The following is a 21,652-nucleotide window of genomic DNA, read 5'->3' as shown; positions in this document are numbered from 1 at the left end:
ACACACACACACACACACACACACACACACACACACACACACACACACACACACACACACACACACACACACACACACACACACACACAGCAAAGTTAGCTCAGTTAATGAAGAATACATTCCAAACACACTGTCAACACACTCAGAGCCATAAACCTGGGAAATCAACAAGGATCCTCCCCTTCTCACACACGCACACGACCCATCACATCCTGGTTATAAATCAACAACTCTTTTTGTTCTTGATTCTCTCCCTTTTCTGTGCCTCAGTCTACCTCCCTACACCACTCCCCCTAATCCACACGTACCCTCCTTTCCATACCTTCCTTCCCTCTCTCTCTTCTTTTCCCTGTTCTCTCCTCTCCTCGCTGTGTGTTTAATCAGCCTCCATTAATACCTGCATTCCAACAGCCTGAGGAATGTCTTAACAATGTGGTTCTGTTCCTCTTCCTACAACCACAGCTACTGAGAGAGGGGGGGAGACAGGGAGAGAGGTTGATAAAGAGGTGGGGAGAGGGTGCGGGGGAGGAAGGGGGAGAGATGTGGGGTAGTGCTGCAGTATACTGCCCTTCGGCAGAAAACACTTTAAATTCAGACACACAGTATTGAATAGAATACTCCTACCTCTCTCAGACAGACACTCAGGCACCATTAGATACACACTAAAACAACTAGGAGTATCCCTCACATAGTGTCACTCACTGCAGTAACACAGTCACCCACATCAGCTATGCCAGCTGTATCAGTCAGGGCAGAGGTAGTGAGAACCAGTAGCCTAATCAGTGGCCTAATCTGCCTCCCTCCCTCTGTCTCTCTCTCCGTCCGTCTCTCCCTCCCTCCCTCCTCGTGTCCTCCTTTGTGAGAGGCCTTATTAATGAACATGTGTCCTCTCTGGCCCTCTGATTAACCAGCCTCACCCAGACACACTGTTCAGTATGCACAGGCACGGACACACCCACACACACACACACACACACCCCAACTCCCCCTGCACGCGCTCACTGATGCCTGATTGACGAGGAGGTCTGCATCGTTCATTACCATGGCTACAGAGACAGCCAGTGGGCTGGGGCTTTATGGGGATAATAGGATGTTGTTTTAGTGGTACCTGGTGTTCTCGCTCTCTCAATCTGGGCCCTAAACCTTCCATGTCCTTTTCCTATACCATTCCCCCTTAATGAACTTTAACATTATCACCGTGATCCATCCGTCCAGGGAGAAAGCAAGATGGACGCCCATAAGGGGCATTTCAATTACTTTAGTCCTTCATAACAACAGGCATGAATCAATTAGGAGTCTCTTAAGTCCAATATCACTGGTGGAATTACCATCCATCACATAGATCAGATGGACAAGTCATTTTGATTAATTTAGCATTATGGAGTCATAACTGAAATTGGATCCTATCGATTAAATATTAAATCTGAATTTGGACAAAGCAAGATAGTTCTTCCTAGTGCTGGCTTGGATCAGATTAAATCAACTATGAAATTATATGATACTGTACTTATGTAGCACCACAGTAATATAAACTAATAAAAGAGAAAGCTGGGTTTTAAATTCAGTTGTGTGCTTTGAAGACCATTCACTCAGAAAGACAATAAGAGCCAAATCTGGCACAGACATGTTCATTGAAGAAGACCCTTTAGGGCTTAAACAGATCTGTACAATAACAACAAGCCCAATGCTTTCCTCTGAGGGTGGGATGACATAGAGACATAGAGACAGACAGACAGACAGACAGACAGACAGACAGACAGACAGACAGACAGACAGACAGACAGACAGACAGACAGACAGACAGACAGACAGACAGACAGACAGACAGACAGACAGACAGACAGACAGACAGACAGACAGACAGACAGACAGACAGACAGACAGACAGACAGACAGACAGACAGACAGACAGACAGACAGACAGACAGACAGACAGACAGACAGACAGACAGACAGACAGACAGACAGACAGACAGACAGACAGACAGACAGACAGACAGACAGACAGACAGACAGACAGACAGACAGACAGACAGACAGACAGACAGACAGACAGACAGACAGACAGACAGACAGACAGACAGACAGACAGACAGACAGAGAGTGAGTGAGTGAGTGAGTGAGTGAGTGAGTGAGTGAGTGAGTGAGTGAGTGAGTGAGTGAGTGAGTGAGTGAGTGAGTGAGTGAGTGAGTGAGTGAGTGAGAGAGTGTGAGAGAGTGTGAGAGAGTGTGAGAGAGTGAGAGAGACAGAGAGAGAGAGAGAGAGAGAGAGAGAGAGAGAGAGAGAGAGAGAGAGAGAGAGAGAGAGAGAGAGAGAGAGAGAGAGAGAGAGAGAGAGAGAGAGAGAGAGAGAGAGAATGCCATAGATTGAGAGCTCAGTCTGTCTGCCAACTCTTATTGAGAAATGACACGTCAGTTCACTGTGTTATCTGTGGGAATCACCAGCGCTTCAAACCCTTCCGGCCTAATTACCGTTATTAGTGGGAATGTCAATCAAACTAGGAATGAAATCACGATCTGAGACCTCCCGCTGTCACCCTGCTGCAGATCCTATTGTGATGGTGATTAGCAACAGACAGTCCAGGCACTCATCTCTGATCTGTCTCTGGCATAGAGAAGAGATGGATAGGGACAGAGGAGGACAGGAAAGATGGAGGAGAGGAGTGTGATAGACAGGGGTAACAGAGTGTAGGAGGGACAGGGGGGTAGAGGGGTGAGAGAGAGAGAGAGAAAGAGAGGGAGGAGTGTGATAGACAGGGGTAACAGAGTGTAGGAGGGACAGAGGGGTAGAGTGGTGAAAGAGAGAGAAAGGGAGGGAGGAGTGTGATAGACAGGGGTAACAGAGTGTAGGAGGGACAGAGGGGTAGAGGGGTAGAGGGGTGAAAGAGAGAGAAAGGGAGGGAGGAGTGTGATAGACAGGGGTAACAGAGTGTAGGAGGGACAGGGGGTAGAGGGGTGAAAGAGAGAGAGAAAGAGAGGGAGGAGTGTGATAGACAGGGGTAACAGAGTGTAGGAGGGACAGAGGGGTAGAGGGGTGAGAGAGAGAGAAAGAGAGGGAGGAATGTGATAGACAGGGGTAACAGAGTGTAGGAGGGACAGAGGGGTAGAGTGGTGAAAGAGAGAGAAAGGGAGGGAGGAGTGTGATAGACAGGGGTAACAGAGTGTAGGAGGGACAGAGGGGTAGAGGGGTAGAGGGGTGAAAGAGAGAGAAAGGGAGGGAGGAGTGTGATAGACAGGGGTAACAGAGTGTAGGAGGGACAGGGGGTAGAGGGGTGAAAGAGAGAGAGAAAGAGAGGGAGGAGTGTGATAGACAGGGGTAACAGAGTGTAGGAGGGACAGGGGGTAGAGGGGTGAGAGAGAGAGAGAAAGAGAGGGGGAGTGTGATAGACAGGGGTAACAGAGTGTAGGAGGGACAGGGGGTAGAGGGGTGAGAGAGAGAGAGAGAAAGAGAGGGAGGAGTGTGATAGACAGGGGTAACAGAGTGTAGGAGGGACAGGGGGTAGAGGGGTGAAAGAGAGAGAAAGGGAGGGAGGAGTGTGATAGACAGGGGTAACAGAGTGTAGGAGGGACAGAGGGGTGAGAGAGAGAAAGAGAGGGAGGAGTGTGATAGACAGGGGTAACAGAGTGTAGGAGGGACAGGGGGTAGAGGGGTGAAAGAGAGAGAAAGAGAGGGAGGAGTGTGATAGACAGGGGTAACAGAGTGTAGGAGGGACAGAGGGGTGAGAGAGAGAAAGAGAGGGGAGGAGTGTGATAGACAGGGGTAACAGAGTGTAGGAGGGACAGTAACAGAGTGTGAGAGAGAGAGAGAGAGAGAGAGAGAGAGAGAGAGAGAGAGAGAGAGAGAGAGAGAGAGAGAGAGAGAGAGAGAGAGAGAGAAAGAGAGGGAGGAGTGTGATAGACAGGGGTAACAGAGTGTAGGAGGGACAGGGGGGTAGAGGGGTAGAGTGGTGAAAGAGAGGGAAAGGGAGGGAGGAGTGTGATAGACAGGGGTAACAGAGTGTAGGAGGGACAGAGGGGTAGAGGGGTGAGCGAGAGAGAGAGAAAGAGAGGGAGGAGTGTGATAGACAGGGGTAACAGAGTGTAGGAGGGACAGAGGGGTAGAGTGGTGAGAGAGAGAGAAAGGGAGGGAGGAGTGTGATAGACAGGGGTAACAGAGTGTAGGAGGGACAGAGGGGTAGAGGGGTGAGCGAGAGAGAGAAAGAGAGGGAGGAGTGTGATAGACAGGGGTAACAGAGTGTAGGAGGGACAGGGGGTAGAGGGGTGAGAGAGAGAGAAAGAGAGGGGGAGTGTGATAGACAGGGGTAACAGAGTGTAGGAGGGACAGGGGGTAGAGGGGTGAGAGAGAGAGAAAGGGAGGGAGGAGTGTGATAGACAGGGGTAACAGAGTGTAGGAGGGACAGGGGGTAGAGGGGTGAAAGAGAGAGAGAAAGAGAGGGAGGAGTGTGATAGACAGGGGTAACAGAGTGTAGGAGGGACAGGGGGTAGAGGGGTGAGAGAGAGAGAGAAAAGAGAGGGGGGGAGTGTGATAGACAGGCGTAACAGAGTGTAGGAGGGACAGGGGGTAGAGGGGTGAGAGAGAGAGAGAGAAAGAGAGGGAGGAGTGTGATAGACAGGGGTAACAGAGTGTAGGAGGGACAGGGGGTAGAGGGGTGAAAGAGAGAGAGAGAAAGGGAGGGAGGAGTGTGATAGACAGGGGTAATAGAGTGTAGGAGGGACAGAGGGGTGAGAGAGAGAAAGAGAGGGAGGAGTGTGATAGACAGGGGTAACAGAGTGTAGGAGGGACAGGGGGTAGAGGGGTGAAAGAGAGAGAAAGAGAGGGAGGAGTGTGATAGACAGGGGTAACAGAGTGTAGGAGGGACAGAGGGGTGAGAGAGAGAAAGAGAGGGAGGAGTGTGATAGACAGGGGTAACAGAGTGTAGGAGGGACAGAGGGGTGAGAGAGAGAGAGAGAGAGAGAGAGAGAGAGAGAGAGAGAGAGAGAGAGAGAGAGAGAGAGAGAGAGAGAGAGAGAGAGAGAGAGAGAGAGAGAGAGAGAGAGAGAGAGAGAGAGAGGGAGGAGTGATAGACAGGGGTAACAGAGTGCAGGAGGGACAGAGGGGTGAGAGAGAGAGAGAGAAAGAGAGGGAGGAGTGTGATAGACAGGGGTAACAGAGTGTAGGAGGGACAGGGGGTAGAGGGGTAGAGTGGTGAAAGAGAGGGAAAGGGAGGGAGGAGTGTGATAGACAGGGGTAACAGAGTGTAGGAGGGACAGAGGGGTAGAGGGGTGAGCGAGAGAGAGAGAAAGAGAGGGAGGAGTGTGATAGACAGGGGTAACAGAGTGTAGGAGGGACAGAGGGGTAGAGTGGTGAGAGAGAGAGAAAGGGAGGGAGGAGTGTGATAGACAGGGGTAACAGAGTGTAGGAGGGACAGAAGGGTAGAGGGGTGAGCGAGAGAGAGAGAAAGAGAGGGAGGAGTGTGATAGACAGGGGTAACAGAGTGTAGGAGGGACAGGGGGTAGAGGGGTGAGAGAGAGAGAAAGAGAGGGGGAGTGTGATAGACAGGGGTAACAGAGTGTAGGAGGGACAGGGGGTAGAGGGGTGAGAGAGAGAGAAAGAGAGGGGGAGTGTGATAGACAGGGGTAACAGAGTGTAGGAGGGACAGGGGGTAGAGGGGTGAGAGAGAGAGAAAGAGAGGGGGAGTGTGATAGACAGGGGTAACAGAGTGTAGGAGGGACAGAGGGGTAGAGGGGTAGAGGGGTGAAAGAGAGAGAGAAAGAGAGGGAGGAGTGTGATAGACAGGGGTAACAGAGTGTAGGAGGGACAGAGGGGTAGAGGGGTAGAGGGGTGAAAGAGAGAGAGAAAGAGAGGGAGGAGTGTGATAGACAGGGGTAACAGAGTGTAGGAGGGACAGAGGGGTAGAGGGGTAGAGGGGTGAAAGAGAGAGAGAAAGAGAGGGAGGAGTGTGATAGACAGGGGTAACAGAGTGTAGGAGGGACAGAGGGGTAGAGTGGTGAGAGAGAGAGAGAGAGAGAGAGAGAGAGAGAGAGAGAGAGAGAGAGAGAGAGAGAGGGAGAAGGGAGATATGAGAAGAGTAGAGAGGTAGAGATATGAGAAGGGTAGAGAGGTGAGAGAGGTAGAGAGGTAGAGATATGAGAAGGGTAGAGAGGTGAGAGAGGTAGAGAGGTAGAGATATGAGAAGGGTAGAGGGGTGAGAGAGGTAGAGATATGAGAAGGATAGAGAGGTGAGAGAGGTAGAGAGGTGAGAGAGATAGAGTAATGAGAAGCGTAGAGAGGTTGAGAGAGGTAGAGAGGTGAGAGAGGTGAGAAGGGTAGAGAGTAGAGAGGTAGAGAGGTGAGAAGGGTAGAGAGGTAGAGAGGTGAGAGAGGTAGAGAGGTGAGCGAGGTAGAGAGGTGAGAGAGGTAGAGAGGTGAGAGATGTAGAGAGGTGATAGAGGTGAGAGAAAGGAAGAGAGGTAGAGTGGTGAGATAGGTAGAGAGGTAGAGAGGTGAGAGAGATATAGAGGTAGAGAGGTGAGAGAGGTGAGAGAGGTAGAGAGGTGAGAGAGGTAAAGAGAAAGAGAGAGAGAGAGGTGAGAGAGGTTGAGGTGAGAGAAAGGAAGAGAGGTAGAGAGGTGAGATAAGTAGAGAGGTAGAGAGGTGAGAGAGATAGAGAGGTAGAGAGGTGAGATAGGTAGAGAGGTAGAGAAGTGAGAGAGGTGAGAGAGGTGAGAGAGGTAGAGAGGTGAGAGAGGTAGAGAGGTAGAGAGGTGAGATAGGTGAGAGAGGTGAGAGAGGTAGAGAGGTAGAGAGGTGAGATAAGTAGAGAGGTAGAGAGGTGAGATAAGTAGAGAGGTAGAGAGGTGAGAGAGGTAGAGAGGTAGAGAAGTGAGAGAGGTGAGAGAGGTGAGAGAGGTAGAGAGGTGAGATAGGTAAAGAGGTAGAGAGGTAGAGAGGTGAGATAGGTAGAGAGGTGAGATAGGTAGAGAGGTAGAGAGGTGAGATAGGTAGAGAGGTGAGATAGGTAGAGAGGTAGAGAGGTGAGAGAGGTAGAGAGGTAGAGAGGTGAGATAGGTAAAGAGGTAGAGAGGTAGAGAGGTGAGATAGGTAGAGAGGTGAGATAGGTAGAGAGGTAGATGTAGAGAGGTAGAGAGGTAGAGAGGTGAGATAGGTAGAGAAGTAGAGAGGTAGAGAGGTAGAGGTAGAGAGGTAGAGAGGTATAGAGGTAGAGAACACGCTGTGACTTGAGGAGGATATTAACTGTGTTTTCTCTGTAACTTTATCCCACCACAATCTGTCTTTGTTAAAGTCAAGTTCACACAGGCTTTATTGGCCATGGTGAAGAGAGAAGGGGGTGATGGAGCTGTGGTCGTCCTGGGAGAGGAGCGGAGGTAAGCTACACCTCCAACAAACAAAGACAGTGGGTTTCCTGCGGGCAGTCACCTGACGAGCCTGGCCCTGTAGTGGACATACAATCTGATCCCTGATGTTACACTATCTTCACTCTCAGCTAATGCACCGGGAAGCTCCATTTCTCACAGAGAGAGACCTTAACTCAGACTTAGGAAATATGGATACAAACACACACACACACACACACACACACACACACACACACACACACACACACACACACACACACACACACACACACACACACACACACACACACACACACACACACACACACACACACACACACACACACAGTGACAAAAACATATGTATACAGTACAGTACTCTCCTCTTGTTCCACCTCTGCACCTGCTCCACCTCTCCTCCTGCTCCACCTCTCCTCCTGCTCCACCTCTCCTCCTGTTCCACCTCTCCTCCTGCTCCACCTCTCCTCCTGCTCCACCTCTCCCCTGCTCCACCTCTCCTCCATCTCTCCTCCTGCTCCACCTCTCCTCCTGCTCCACCTCTCCTCCTGTTCCACCTAACCTCCTGCTCCATCTCTCCTCCTACTCCATCTCTCCTCCTACACCATCTCTCTTCCTGCTCCACCTCTCCTCCTGTTCCACCTCTCCTCCACCTCTCCTTCTGTTCCACCTCTCCTCCAGTTCCACCTCTCCTCCTGCTCCACCTCTCCTCCTGCTCCACCTCTCCTCCTGCTCCACCTCTCCCCTGCTCCACCTCTCCCCCATCTCTCCTCCTGCTCCACCTCTCCTCCTGCTCCACCTCTCCTCCTGTTCCACCTAACCTCCTGCTCCATCTCACCTACCTGCTCCATCTCTCCTCCTACACCATCTCTCTTCCTGCTCCACCTCTCCTCCTGTTCCACCTCTCCTCCTGTTCCACCTCTCCTCCTACACCATCTCTACACCTGCTCCATCTCTCCTCCTGCTCCATCTCTCCTCCTGCTCCACCTCTCCTCCTGCTCCATCTCTCTTCCTGCTCCACCTCTCCTCCTGTTCCACCTCTCCTCCTGCTCCACCTCTCCTCCTGCTCCACCTCTCCTCCTGCTCCACCTCTCCTCCTGCTCCATCTCTCCTACTGCTCCATCTCTCCTCCTGCTCCTTCTCTCCTCCTGCTCCACCTAACCTCCTGCTCCACCTCTCTATCTGCTCCACCTCACCTCCTGCTCAATCCCTCCTCCTGCTCCACCTCTCCTCCTGCTCCATATCTCTTCCTACACCGCCTCTCCCCCTGCTCCACCTCTCCTCCTGCTCCATCTTTCCTCCTGCTCCATCTCTCCTCCTGCTCCATCTCTCCTCCTGCTCCACCTCTCCTCCTGCTCCACCTCTCCTCCTGCTCCACCTGCTCCACCTCACCTCCCGCTCCATCTCCCCTCCTGCTCCTCCTGCTCCACCTCTCCTCCTGTTCCACCTAACCTCCTGCTCCATCTCTCCTCCTGCTCCATCTCTCCTCCTACACCATCTCTCTTCCTGCTCCACCTCTCCTCCTGTTCCACCTCTCCTCCTACACCATCTCTACACCTGCTCCACCTCTCCTCCTGTTCCACCTCTCCTCCTGTTCCACCTAACCTCCTGCTCCATCTCTCCTCCTGCTCCACCTCTCCTCCTGCTCCATCTCTCTTCCTGCTCCACCTCTCCTCCTGTTCCACCTCTCCTCCTACACCATCTCTCCTCCTGCTCCACCTCTCCTCCTGCTCCATCTCTCTTCCTGCTCCATCTCTCCTCCTGTTCCACCTCTCCTCCTGCTCCACCTCTCCTCCTGCTCCACCTCTCCTCCTGCTCCACCTCTCCTCCTGCTCCACCTCTCCCCTGCTCCACCTCTCCTCCTGCTCCACCTCTCCCCTGCTCCATCTCTCCTCCTGCTCCATCTCTCCTACTGCTCCTTCTCTCCTCCTGCTCCACCTCTCTATCTGCTCCACCTCACCTCCTGCTCAATCTCTCCTCCTGCTCCACCTCTCCTCCTGCTCCATATCTCTTCCTACACCGCCTCTCCTCCTGCTCCACCTCTCCTCCTGTTCCACCTAACCTCCTGCTCCACCTCTCCTACTGCTCCACCTCTCCTCCTGCTCCACCTCTCCTCCTGCTCCACCTCTCCTCCTGCTCCATCTCTCCTCCTGCTCCACCTCTCCTCCTGCTCCACCTCTCCTCCTGCTCCACCTCACCTCCCGCTCCATCTCCCCTCCTGCTCCACCTCTCCACCTTTTCTCCTGCTCCACCTCTCCTCCATCTCTCCTCCTGCTCCATCTCTCCTCCTGCCCCATCTCTCCTCCTGCCCCATCTCTCCGCCTGCTCCTCCTCCCCATGAATAATTTGTATTGCACGGTTTGTCAAACAGTGAGGTTAACAATGTCCAGCTAACCATTAACTACATTATAAAGCAGGATAAATGTCTCACACAGAGGAATGTATATGTTCTCCTTTAACAGAATGAGACAACATTGAACTGGAGATTGGAGATGAAAGAAGAAAAAATAATAGTAATAAATCCCTGCATCACACACACACACACACACACACACACACACACACACACACACACACACACACACACACACACACACACACACACACACACACACACACACACACACACACACACACACACACACACACACACACACACACACACACACACACACACACACACTGCTCTTTAGCTTGGTGAACTCTCTGTCACATTCCATGGGATGGCGATAAGATTGAAAAGAACCCCTGTTACACAACAACCATTTGTTGACCACTCCTTAAGCTTAACAGGGCTGCCACTGACTGACTGACGAGGGGCAAACAACTCACTCAGCAAGAGGTGTGTTCAAACACACAACATCCACTCACACTCTCTCCTAAACCTTAGTCTACCATGTAAAGACCACTCCTAAACACAGCTCTAATGCGAGTCCTGAAACAACCATGTTGGTCAGGGGTACGTTCAACACACACAAGGTCCACTAACTGTCTATGCAGCCTTCCTCTAGTTCCGTCCTCAGCCTGTAGCATGCTGCATGGTGTGAAAGGACACAGGGTGGGAGAGGAGAGGGTTAGGGTTCGACTGCTGTTGAGGCAACTGTTGACGTCTGAGAAGCAACAGCTTGAGAAGCTCCCACAGGACCCAAGACCCAGCTCAGAACAGGCAGACAGACCCAAGACCCAGCTCAGAACAGGCAGACAGACCCAAGACCCAGCTCAGAACAGGCAGACAGATCCAAGACCCACCAGCTCAGAACAGGCAGACAGACCCAAGACCCAGCTCAGAACAGGCAGACAGACCCAAGACCCAGCTCAGAACAGGCAGACAGACCCAAGACCCACCAGCTCAGAACAGGCAGACAGACCCAAGACCCAGCTCAGAACAGGCAGACAGACCCAAGACCCAGCTCAGAACAGGCAGACAGACCCAAGACCCAGCTCAGAACAGGCAGACAGACCCAAGACCCAGCTCAGAACAGGCAGACAGACCCAAGACCCAGCTCAGAACAGGCAGACAGACCCAAGACCCAGCTCAGAACAGGCAGACAGACAGGGGAGACGGGGGGCGTCCAGAGGTTTCTTGTCTGCCAGTAAACTGATCCGCCCCTGCAGATCATGGGGTTTTCCACAGACTTCCTAATTGGTATTCCTGAATTCTGACTTCGCATGTGTGTGTGTGTGTGTGTGTGTGTGTGTGTGTGTGTGTGTGTGTGTGTGTGTGTGTGTGTGTGTGTGTGTGTGTGTGTGTGTGTGTGTGTGTGTGTGTGTGTGTGTGTGTGTGTGTGTGTGTGTGTGTGTGTGTGTGTGTGTGTGTGTGTGTGTGTGTGCATCTCCTTCCTCGGTCTGGACAACCCAGGAACAACTGCTAACCAAGAAACACTAGTGGGGGTTGCCATGTTGTAGCGTGCAATAGATGGAATATGTAGGCCATGATCCTTCCTCTCTCTCCCTGACACATATTTATATGTAGCTCTAATAGCGTGTGTGCTGAATGCCTAAAAAGCCCCATGGATCCTGAATGAAGGTTCTTTGGCGCAGCATGTTTCTACTGCACTCCCACTAAATGCATTGGCAGCACTTAACCTTGTCTCCCCGAATAGCTTTTGAATTTTAAATGTTTCTTGCAATACAGCCCCCCAACCCCCATTCCGTCTCCTTTCAAGGCTGCACTTGAAATGACCTACGACCCCCCGACCACCTCTCTTCACTATCATCATCATCATCTTTATCATCTTTATCATCTTCCTCACTTGAGACACCAATACAATCTGAAACTGCAGTAACACAATAGTCAGCTGTAATCACCCCTCGTCCCATCCCTTGAGCTCATCCTCTCTCTCTCATCCTCTCTCCCTCTCTGTTTCCTTCCTCCCCTTAAAACCCCATGAAGCCCCTAATGACAAGACAGCCTTGAAGCAGCAACCATGGAGAAATCAAAGGCACTAGTAGTCAGCTTCCTCTCTCCCCAATCTCTCTCCATATCTCTCACTATCCCTCTCTCCCCTATCTCTCACTATCTCCCTCTCTCCCCAATCTCTCTCCCCTATCTCTCACTATCTCCCTCTCTCCCCAATCTCTCTCCATATCTCTCACTATCTCCCTCTCTCCCCAATCTCTCTCCATATCTCTCACTATCCCTCTCTCTCCCCAATCTCTCTCCCCTATCTCTCACTATCTCCCTCTCTCCCCAATCTCTCTCCATATCTCTCACTATCTCCCTCTCTCCCCAATCTCTCTCCATATCTCTCACTATCCCTCTCTCTCCCCAATCTCTCTCCATATCTCTCACTATCTCCCTCTCTCCCCAATCTCTCTCCATATCTCTCACTATCTCCCCCTCTCCCCAATCTCTCTCCATATCTCTCACTATCTCCCTCTCTCCCCAATCTCTCTCCATATCTCTCACTATCTCCCTCTCTCCCCAATCTCTCTCCATATCTCTCACTATCTCCCCCTCTCCCCAATCTCTCTCCATATCTCTCACTATCTCCCTCTCTCCCCAATCTCTCTCCATATCTCTCACTATCTCCCTCTCTTCCCAATCTCTCTCCATATCTCTCACTATCTCCCTCTCTTCCCAATCTCTCTCAATATCTTTCACTATCTCCCTCTCTCCCCAATCTCTTTCCATTTATCTCACTATCTCCCCAATCTCTCTCCATATCTCTCACTATCTCCCTCTCTCCCCAATATCTCTCCATATCTCTCACTATCTCCCTCTCCCCAATCTCTCTTCATATCTCTCACTATCTCCCTCTCTCCCCAATCACTCAGCACCCTATCCAACGCACACATCACAGCACACCTTCCTCCCAGTATTCTTCTCAGTAGCTCCAAACAACACAACACAGTAAATCACCACAAACATCAATACACACCAACGACTCCCTCCAGTGAGCCACCATTACCCAAAACAAAAGGGTGAGCTAGAGTGAGGGAGGGCAGTGAGGGAAGAGAAGGGAGGATGGAGACAGAGGGAGAGAGACAGAGACAGACAGGAGATAGGACAAGAGAGAAATTTAGAACAGTGACCAAGTTAATCCTAACTATTAAAGTGTGTGTGTGTGTGTGTGTGTGTGTGTGTGTGTGTGTGTGTGTGTGTGTGTGTGTGTGTGTGTGTGTGTGTGTGTGTGTGTGTGTGTGTGTGTGTGTGTGTGTGTGTGTGTGTGTGTGTGTGTGTGTGTGTGTGTGTGTGTGTGTGTGTGTGTGTGTGTGTGTGTGTGTGTGTGTGTCTGCACCTCAGCATTCTAATCATGGCTTTAGCTGCTCTTTTTGAAGATCTTTGATGATATTAGGATGAAAAGCTCTGAGGAGTGTTTCTATGAACCACATCCTCCGCTAGCTGACTTCAAACTAGGATTAACCACGTGAAACCTGTCATTTCATACCCAGATGACCACCGTTGCCTGCCTGCCTGCCTGCCTGCCTGCCTGCCTGCCTGCCTGCCTGCCTGCCTGCCTGCCTGCCTGCCTGCCTGCCTGCCTGCCAGCCACTTAATTCACCAACTGGACTGTTTGAATTTCTCCCACCATGAAAACAAACCACAGAGAGATAAGAAAGAGCACTAGTTTGGATTTGAAAAGGTTAGGACGACTTAAACCCAGTAACGCTCATCCACTATCATGAGGATTTATGCAGAAAGCTTCATTGTTCCAATGTGGTCTACATGAACCCAGCAGAGAGTAACCACTACAGTGGCATATATCACATGAAAGGAAAGCTGCCAAACCACTGAAATGCGGTGGATGTATGAATGGACCGCAGCTCAACCGTTGTAGTACGGTGTCTTGGTGGTGAATGGGGCCCAATAATGTAAAGTGTTGTGCGTTTTTGGATTAGCACCATTGTGTTGTGAAGAGGCAGCACCTCTCTGCCAGAGAAACAATGTTTGAATGCACAGACATTCAGGACGAGCTCCAACCTGTCCATAGGAATACCACTCATTACTATATGAGAGTTCAGCTCCGTCTCCATCTATCTCCCCTCTAACCCAAACCCAGTGGAGAAGCATGAATCACCCAAACTAATAGCAGTCCCAGTGCTCCTGCACCTACAAATCAAATCAAATCAAATGTATTTATATAGCCCTTCATACATCAGCTGATATCTCAAAGTGCTGTACAGAAACACAGCCTAAAACCCCAAACAGCAAGCAATGCAGGTGTAGAAGCACAGTGGCTAGGAAAAACTCCCAAGAAAGGCCAAAACCAAGGAAGAAACCTAGAGAGGAACCAGGCTATGTGGGGTGGCCAGTCTTCTTCTGGCTGTGCCGGGTGGAGATTATAACAGAACATGACCAAGATGTTCAAATGTTCATAAATGGCCAGCATGGTCCAATAATAATAAGGCAGAACAGTTGAAACTGGAGCAGCAGCACGGCCAGGTGGACTGGGGACAGTCTACAAAGGTAGGACCTTAATTTGAGCCAGTTTGCTACAGCAGGAAAACAATCCTGCAGCAACAGGAAATGGGAATTCTTATGTGGATTATAATTAATGGACATTTTTGTATGGTTTGATACATTTTTTGTTAGGGCAAATTAAGTGTGACATTTCAGAGTAGAAATTACACACTTTAGAAGCCTTTTTAGAACTCAAACACACTACGAGTTCACATTTCCTGAAAATTCTCAGCAACAAAAGAAGATCCTACATCTGTACACCCCCAGGTTAAATGATACCAGCTCCCTTATCAACCTGTCACTCAGGGTAGTGCTAGCTATCATTGTTTAGAGCTGTTGCACAATAAGAGGAATCTACAGGGCTCGTGTGTGTGTGTGTGTGTGTGTGTGTGTGTGTGTGTGTGTGTGTGTGTGTGTGTGTGTGTGTGTGTGTGTGTGTGTGTGTGTGTGTGCGTGCGTGCGTGCGTGCGTGCGTGCGTGCGTGCGTGTGTGTGTGTGTAAACTTAGAACACCATCAGAACCCCTAACCCCCTGTCAAAATTAAAAATAAAATCTTGAAGAAGCTCCCTGGCTTTTATCTCCACTGGCTAAATGGCAGGCTTTTCATTTCTCTGCTCTAATACCATAATAATTACACATGGCAGCGGGGAGGGGGGGGGTGTTTGATGTCAATGGGGAAATGACTGGGGGAATTAAGGAGTTGATAGACAAAGGGTGGAGGCTCAGAGTTTCCTACAGCACCTTGAACTCAGCTGACGGCCTGTCTCAGCAATTCTCTCTGCCACCCTTCTCAGTGACCCCCCTTACCCTTCCTCACCTGACCCCACCCTTCTCAGTGACCCCCTTACCCTTCCTCACCTGACCCCACCCTTCTCAGTGACCCCCCATCCTTCCTCACCTGACCCCACTCTCCTTAGTGACCCCCCTCACCCTTCCTCACCCAACCCCACCCCTTCTCACCACAAGAGAGCAAAACTGAGACAGTACAGCCAGCGAACACATTTAGGTAGTGAGAAAAGCAAAATCACCTTTTTCTACCAACAAAACCCAGCCATGTTTATCTAAACCCACAGAACAAATGACAATAGACAACTGCTGATACACACGTTTTCCCCCGACGGCAAGCTTCTGGAACTTCCAACACATCAAACGCCTCATTGCAAAGAACAGGTGTGATAGTCATTTACTAGTTAAAAACTAACTTTCCTAATCAGAAATAATCCTCAATCTGACTAATCTTTCCGATACCTGGCCGGCATGATTTGGTTCTAGAAGTTTGGCTGTTGATGATTCTAACTCTGGGTGACATTGTATGGTATGCCGAGGAGACATTTCCAACCTGTACAGTTCAACCGATCACATATCAATTGCGCCGCCATCGGTACAGGCATGCAAAGCACCCTGGGATGGTCTGGATGTCATGCGCCGCATATTTGTGTCACACACACTCCCACAGGGGTGTGTTATGTGTGCGGTGTTATGTGTCCTGTGGTCCTTTTTGGTTCACCGTGTTATAGTTGTGTGGTGAGTCAGGATATGTGTGTGTGTGTGTGACAGTATCCCACAGAGAAACCTGCTATTATTAGACAAACGAGCCAGGGGGAGGGAGGGAGAGAGAGGGACGGGTTGGAGGTAAGAAGAGGGGAAGGTAGAAGAGGTAGGAGAGGGAGCGGTCTTGTACCCTTTTACAGTGAGAGAGAGGCGTACTGCACTAAAGTTTATGGGAGTGCTGGTCTATTCAGCCACTGCAGGGGTGTCCTGGACCTGGACTGGCTGCCGTGGAGGTGGGGACAACAGTGTTTCATAATGTCCTATGTACAGACTAAAGGGCCAGGGGTGGGGACTGGAAGAGCTAAGAACACGAGCTCTTAGCTACAATCAAGGCACCACCCACTGCTGTGTCCAGCCTCCTACGTGAGGTACCAGGCCTTCCATTAGCTGGCTTTGGCTTTTAGTACAGACACCTATTTAGTCTCAGACACACAGTCTACACAGTGGCATCATGAAAGACTGGGCTCATATACACACAGCCACAGCAGCACAGCCCAGAGAACAACTGCCTCAACGACCAGGTGAAGAGTGGATGGAGGGAGGAGGGAGGGGGAGCAGGGGTGGAGAGGACGGGGAGGAGAGAGGGGTGGAGAGGACGGGGAGTGGAGAGGACGGGGGTGGAGAGGACGGGGGGTGGAGTGGAGAGGACGGGGAGTGGAGAGGACGGGGGTGGAGAGGACGGGGGTGGAGAGGACGGGGAGTGGAGAGGACGGGGGTGGAGAGGACGGGGGTGGAGAGGACGGGGAGTGGAGAGGACGGGGGTGGAGAGGACGGGGTAGTGGAGATCTGAGAACGGTGTGGTAGAGGTTTAGAGGGAGAGGGAGAGATGGAGCACGAGAGAGGGAGGGATGGAGCTGGAGAGAGGAAGGGATGGAGCACGAGAGAGGGAGGGATGGAGCTGGAGAGAGGAAGGGATGGAGCACGAGAGTGGGAGGGATGGAGCACGAGAGAGGGAGGGATGGAGCTGGAGAGAGGAAGGGATGGAGCACGAGAGAGGGAGGGATGGAGCACGAGAGAGGGAGGGATGGAGCTGGAGAGAGGAAGGGATGGAGCACGAGAGTGGGAGGGATGGAGCACGAGAGAGGGAGGGATGGAGCACGAGAGAGGGAGGGATGGAGCTAGAGAGAGGGAGGGATGGAGCACGAGAGAGGGAGGGATGGAGCACGAGAGAGGAAGGGATGGAGTATGAGAGAGTGAAGGATGGTGCAGAGCGAGGGGGGAATGGAGCACGAGAGAGGGAGGGATGCAGAGAAAATGAGGGATGGGTGCAGATAGAGGGAGGGTTGTTGCTGAACACCAGCCAAGTAAACTCAAAGAGGCAGAGATTCAGATTGGGGAGATCAAGAGGGGAATTTTGATGTAGAAAAAAAAGAGACAGAAAGTTGCAGATAGAGAGAGAGATAACAAACAAAAGATGATGAGTGAGAGGCAGTGGTGAGGGAGAGCAATAGATAAGTAGAGAGAGAGAGAGGCTTGGCCAAATGGACCCCACCCTACAAGGCCAAACAGCCTACAGCACCGTTAGTTATATAACTCAACATGTCTGTAGCCTTGTAACCTTTTTATTCTTTATCCATAAGAGACAAGAAAACAGTGGAGTGGAAAAGCTAAATGATAGAGTTTGAAAGCATGAGACCTTGCTCAAATTTGGGGCAGATAATGCAAATTATAAATACATCATAAGGTTTATGCAACCTGCCGGTAAGGTTGTGAATAGGCCTACCCTAAATCCATTTCATTCATAAAGGCCCATATATCAATCCATTTAAAAAATACTCTGTATAGTTCGAGGCGCACCACACCTCATCAGACGCATTTTGAACATCACAGACATAGCGGCCATCCCGGCCGCGTCTCAGCTACAGGCTACTGCAGTCATTTGTGCGCTCAGAAGTGCACTCCACTGCCGAGCAGAGGGTTCCCACACGACAACAAAGGGCAAGTGCAGTCTTTTCTCTAATAATTTAAAAATAGCTTAGTGACAATATGCCGAGAGTACATTAAAGTTGTATAACCCACTAATGCATTTCAAACACTTTTAATGTGATACGCAGTCCATAGCTTACTATGATATAACGCACTGCAATAGTTGAAGATAAAACAACGGTGCAGGCAGTGAAGACATATATAGCCTCCAGCCAAGAGGAACGAGCAGCATTGGGCTAAAACAATATTTACTTTCTAATATAAAACAGGCGGGGACGCGTGAAATCGAAGTGTCTTACCTTGCAATGAAAAGCAAAGCAGCAAGGTGCACAGGAGAGAAGCGCGTCCAAATGCAACCATCCCGTCCATGGCTCGATCTGTAACTTTTACAGATGTATTTAGCTGTTTTTCTTTAGGTGTTTCTGTCGTTATGTGTTTGTGGCAGCAGCAAGTCTTCAGTCGTCCAGAGTTGTTTCTCTCTCTCTCTTCCGCTCTCTCAATAAAGCGAGCGCTATCCCCCCTCTCTCTCACAGCGAGAAATCTGATGCTGGTGGCAGTCTTGGTTGATGTATTTCCACAAAAGGTGACCCACGCCCCTCCCTCGCTCTCTCTCTCCCGCTACAACTCAGTTTCCCAGAAAAAACTTGCTTGACTATTCAACTCTGCCTGCATCGTTGTAGGCGGTTTTTGAAAAGTTCAAATAGATTTTCAAAAACAACATTAACACCGAAGTGAAAAGTAAAAACTCTTGCCAACTCCAACCACTATTTTTAGTTCCTTAGCCTTCAACATATATTATTAGGTTATTACAGATAATACATTAACAATATAGCCAAATTATATAGATGTATTTTATTTTCATTCCTAACCAACAATAAGAACAATAATACACAGCCTACTACCTTGTTAGTTAATATCAGCTGTGGATAAAATCAGATTCAGAATCATATAGTTGAAAATATCCAGTTTCTTCATATTATGAATTTCTTATAGCCTACACACTACTGTGGGGAGAATCATCACTGACCCCGCTAACAGACAATAACAACCCAGCAGACTAGTCTACTATACTTATATCATTCATTCCTAGACATGTAATACAATCTCCTTCAGGCATTTTTCTTACTAACCCCCTATAGGCAATTCATGGATATGGGAGGGAGAAGTGGCTTAAATCATTCCAACTTGAATTCACGGAGTGTGTATTCTGTGACCTGGAGTTGGTTTTGGTTCAATCTGCTATAAACTGGGAGGTTAGGAAGTACATACAAAGTGGGTGAACTACGAGACAGAGTGATCTGTGTACTTTGGAGACTTAAATAACCAGGAGTGTCTACTGGTAATACTTGTTCCACACAGAGCTGAACAGTTGTCTTTTAACACACATTGCAGGGCTAGTTGGGCCAAAACAGCTGTCTGATATTTGTTTTCCCCTGTGGAAGTGGAGATGGGATATGCTTCACTCACACACATCACCCACACAACAACAGGGAGGGGTCTGCAATCTGATGTGCACAGTAGGCTACACACACACACACACACACACACACACACACACACACACACACACACACACACACACACACACACACACACACACACACACACACACACACACACACACACACACACACACACACACACACACACACACACACACACACACACACACACACACACACACACACACACACACACACTTGTGTAGTTACACCACTGATCCACTGAGAGACACTGACAGCAGTTTATACTTACAGCGTGATGGGTGATGGGACATCAACAGTTGAAGTAGGAAGTTTACATACACTTAGGTTGGAGTCATTAAAACTTGTTTTTCAACCAGTCCACAAATTTCTTGTTAACAAACTATAGTTTTGGCAAGTTGGTAAGGACATCTACATTGTGCATGACACAAGTAATGTTTCCAACAATTGTTTACAGACAGATTATTTCACTTATAATTCACTGTATCACAATTCCAGTGGGTCAGACGTTTACATACACTAAGTTGACTGTGCCTTTAAACAGCTTGAAAAATTGCAGAAAATGATGTCATGGCTTTAGAAGCTTCTGATAGGCTAATTGACATCATTTGAGTCAATTGGAGGTGTACCTGTGGATGTATTTCAAGGCCTACCTTCAAACTCAGTGCCTCTTTGCTTGACATCATGGGAAAATCAAAAGAAATCAGCCAAGACAAAATTGGAGACCTCCACAAGTCTGGTTCCTCCTTACCACGTTCTTCTGTACAAACAATAGTACGCAAGTATAAACACCATGGGACCAGGCAGCTGTCATACCGCTCAGGAAGGAGAACATTCTGTCTCCTAGAGATGAACGTACTTTGATGCAAAAAGTGTAAATCAATCCCAGAACAACAGCAAAAGACCTTGTGAAGATGTTGGAGGAAACAGGTATATTTCTACAGTAAAATGAGTTATATATCAACATAACCTGAAAGGCCGCTCAGCAAGGAAGAAGCCACTGCTCCAAAACCGTCATAAAAAAGCCAAACTACGGTTTGCAACTGCACATGTGGACAAAGATTGTACTTTTTGGCGAAATGTCCTCTGGTCTGATGAAACAAAAATAGAACTATTTGGCCATAATGACCATCATTATGTTTGGTGGGAAATGGGGGAGGCTTACAAGCCGAAGAACACCATCCCAAACGTGAAGCACGGGGGTGGCAGCATCATGTTGTGGGGGTGCTTTGCTGCAGGAGGGACTGGTGCACGTCACAAAATAGATGGCATCATGAGGCAGGAAAATTATGTGGATATGCTGAAGCAACATCTCAAGACATCAGTCAGGAAGTTAAAGTTTGGTCGCAAATGGGTCTTCCAAGTGTACAATGACCCCAAGCATACTTCCAAAGTTGTCGCAAAATGGCTTAAGGACAACAAAGTCAAGTTATTGGAGTGGCCATCACAAGGCCCTGACATCAATCTTATAGAAAATTTGTGGACAGAACTGAAAAAGCGTGTGCGAGCAAGGAGGCCTACAAAACTGACTCAGTTACACTGCCTCTGTCAGGAGGAATGGGCCAAAATTCACCCAAGTTATTGTGGGGAGCTTGTGGAAGGCTACCCGAAACATTTGCCCCAAGTTAAACAATTTAAAGGCAATGCTACCCAATACTAATTGAATGTATGTAAACTTCTGACCCACTGGGAATGTGATGAAAGAAATTAAAGCTGAAATAAATAATTCTCTCTACTATTATTCTGACATTTCACATTCTTAAAATAAAGTGGTGATCCTAACTGATATAAGACAGGGAATTTTTTACTAGGATTAAAAGTCAGGAATTGTGAAAAACGGAGTTAAATGTATTTGGCTCAGGTTTATGTCATTTATGTCATTTATGTCATAGTGATAAACACACTCTATTCTCTGCCATGACACCATAAGGAAAGCACCTTTCCCACACTCTGCACTCAGTAATATCAATAACACTAGTCATCTCAGATATTGACTGCTCTGAGTTATCTGTGGCGTGATGGAGATGGGTCAGAGAGACAGAGACACAGCGACACAGAGATAAGCTCAGCCTAAACCTAGAGGCTCTGATGCAAGGGCTGTAGTTTCAAATCAAATCACATTTTATTGGTCACATACACATGGTTAGCAGATGTTAAAATGTGAGTGTTATGAAATGCTTGTGCTGAGCTGATGTCAGGGTGAAGGGGAGAAGTAGGTAACCTAGTGATTTACTATGTCATTACCTAATGGACTCCTGCAGGACGGGAGAGAAGAGGATGGCATTCTGTTGCACAGCCTCTCTTTCACCCCTTTCTAAGCCCCTCACTATACAGAGGATGGCATTCTGTTGCACAGCCTCTCTTTCACCCCTTTCTAAGCCCCTCACTATACAGAGGATGGCATTCTGTTGCACAGCCTCTCTTTCACCCCTTT

At 49.3% G+C, this 21,652-nt stretch overlaps 1 protein-coding gene across 2 annotated transcripts in view; it reads right to left on the bottom strand.

Annotated features, from left to right (window-relative positions):
• Positions 1-18,294, bottom strand: part of LOC124017951 (basal cell adhesion molecule-like) — a 116,934-nt gene extending 98,640 nt beyond the window's left edge. Inside the window, exon 1 of one of the 2 annotated variants that reach the window (XM_046333191.1) lies at positions 18,034-18,294. In XM_046333191.1, coding sequence (XP_046189147.1) covers positions 18,034-18,103 — 70 coding nt within the window. In that variant the 5' untranslated portion in view covers positions 18,104-18,294. The remainder of the gene's footprint in view (positions 1-18,033) is intronic. The other variant, XM_046333192.1, reaches the window with a different exon arrangement.
• Positions 18,295-21,652: the final 3,358 nt, after the last annotated feature.

This window comes from Oncorhynchus gorbuscha, unplaced genomic scaffold (genome assembly GCF_021184085.1).
Source record: "Oncorhynchus gorbuscha isolate QuinsamMale2020 ecotype Even-year unplaced genomic scaffold, OgorEven_v1.0 Un_scaffold_35:::fragment_2:::debris, whole genome shotgun sequence".
Lineage (NCBI taxonomy): Eukaryota > Metazoa > Chordata > Actinopteri > Salmoniformes > Salmonidae > Oncorhynchus > Oncorhynchus gorbuscha.
Note: the sequence above shows the minus strand (reverse complement) of the source record. Positions and strands in the feature narration are given on the sequence as shown.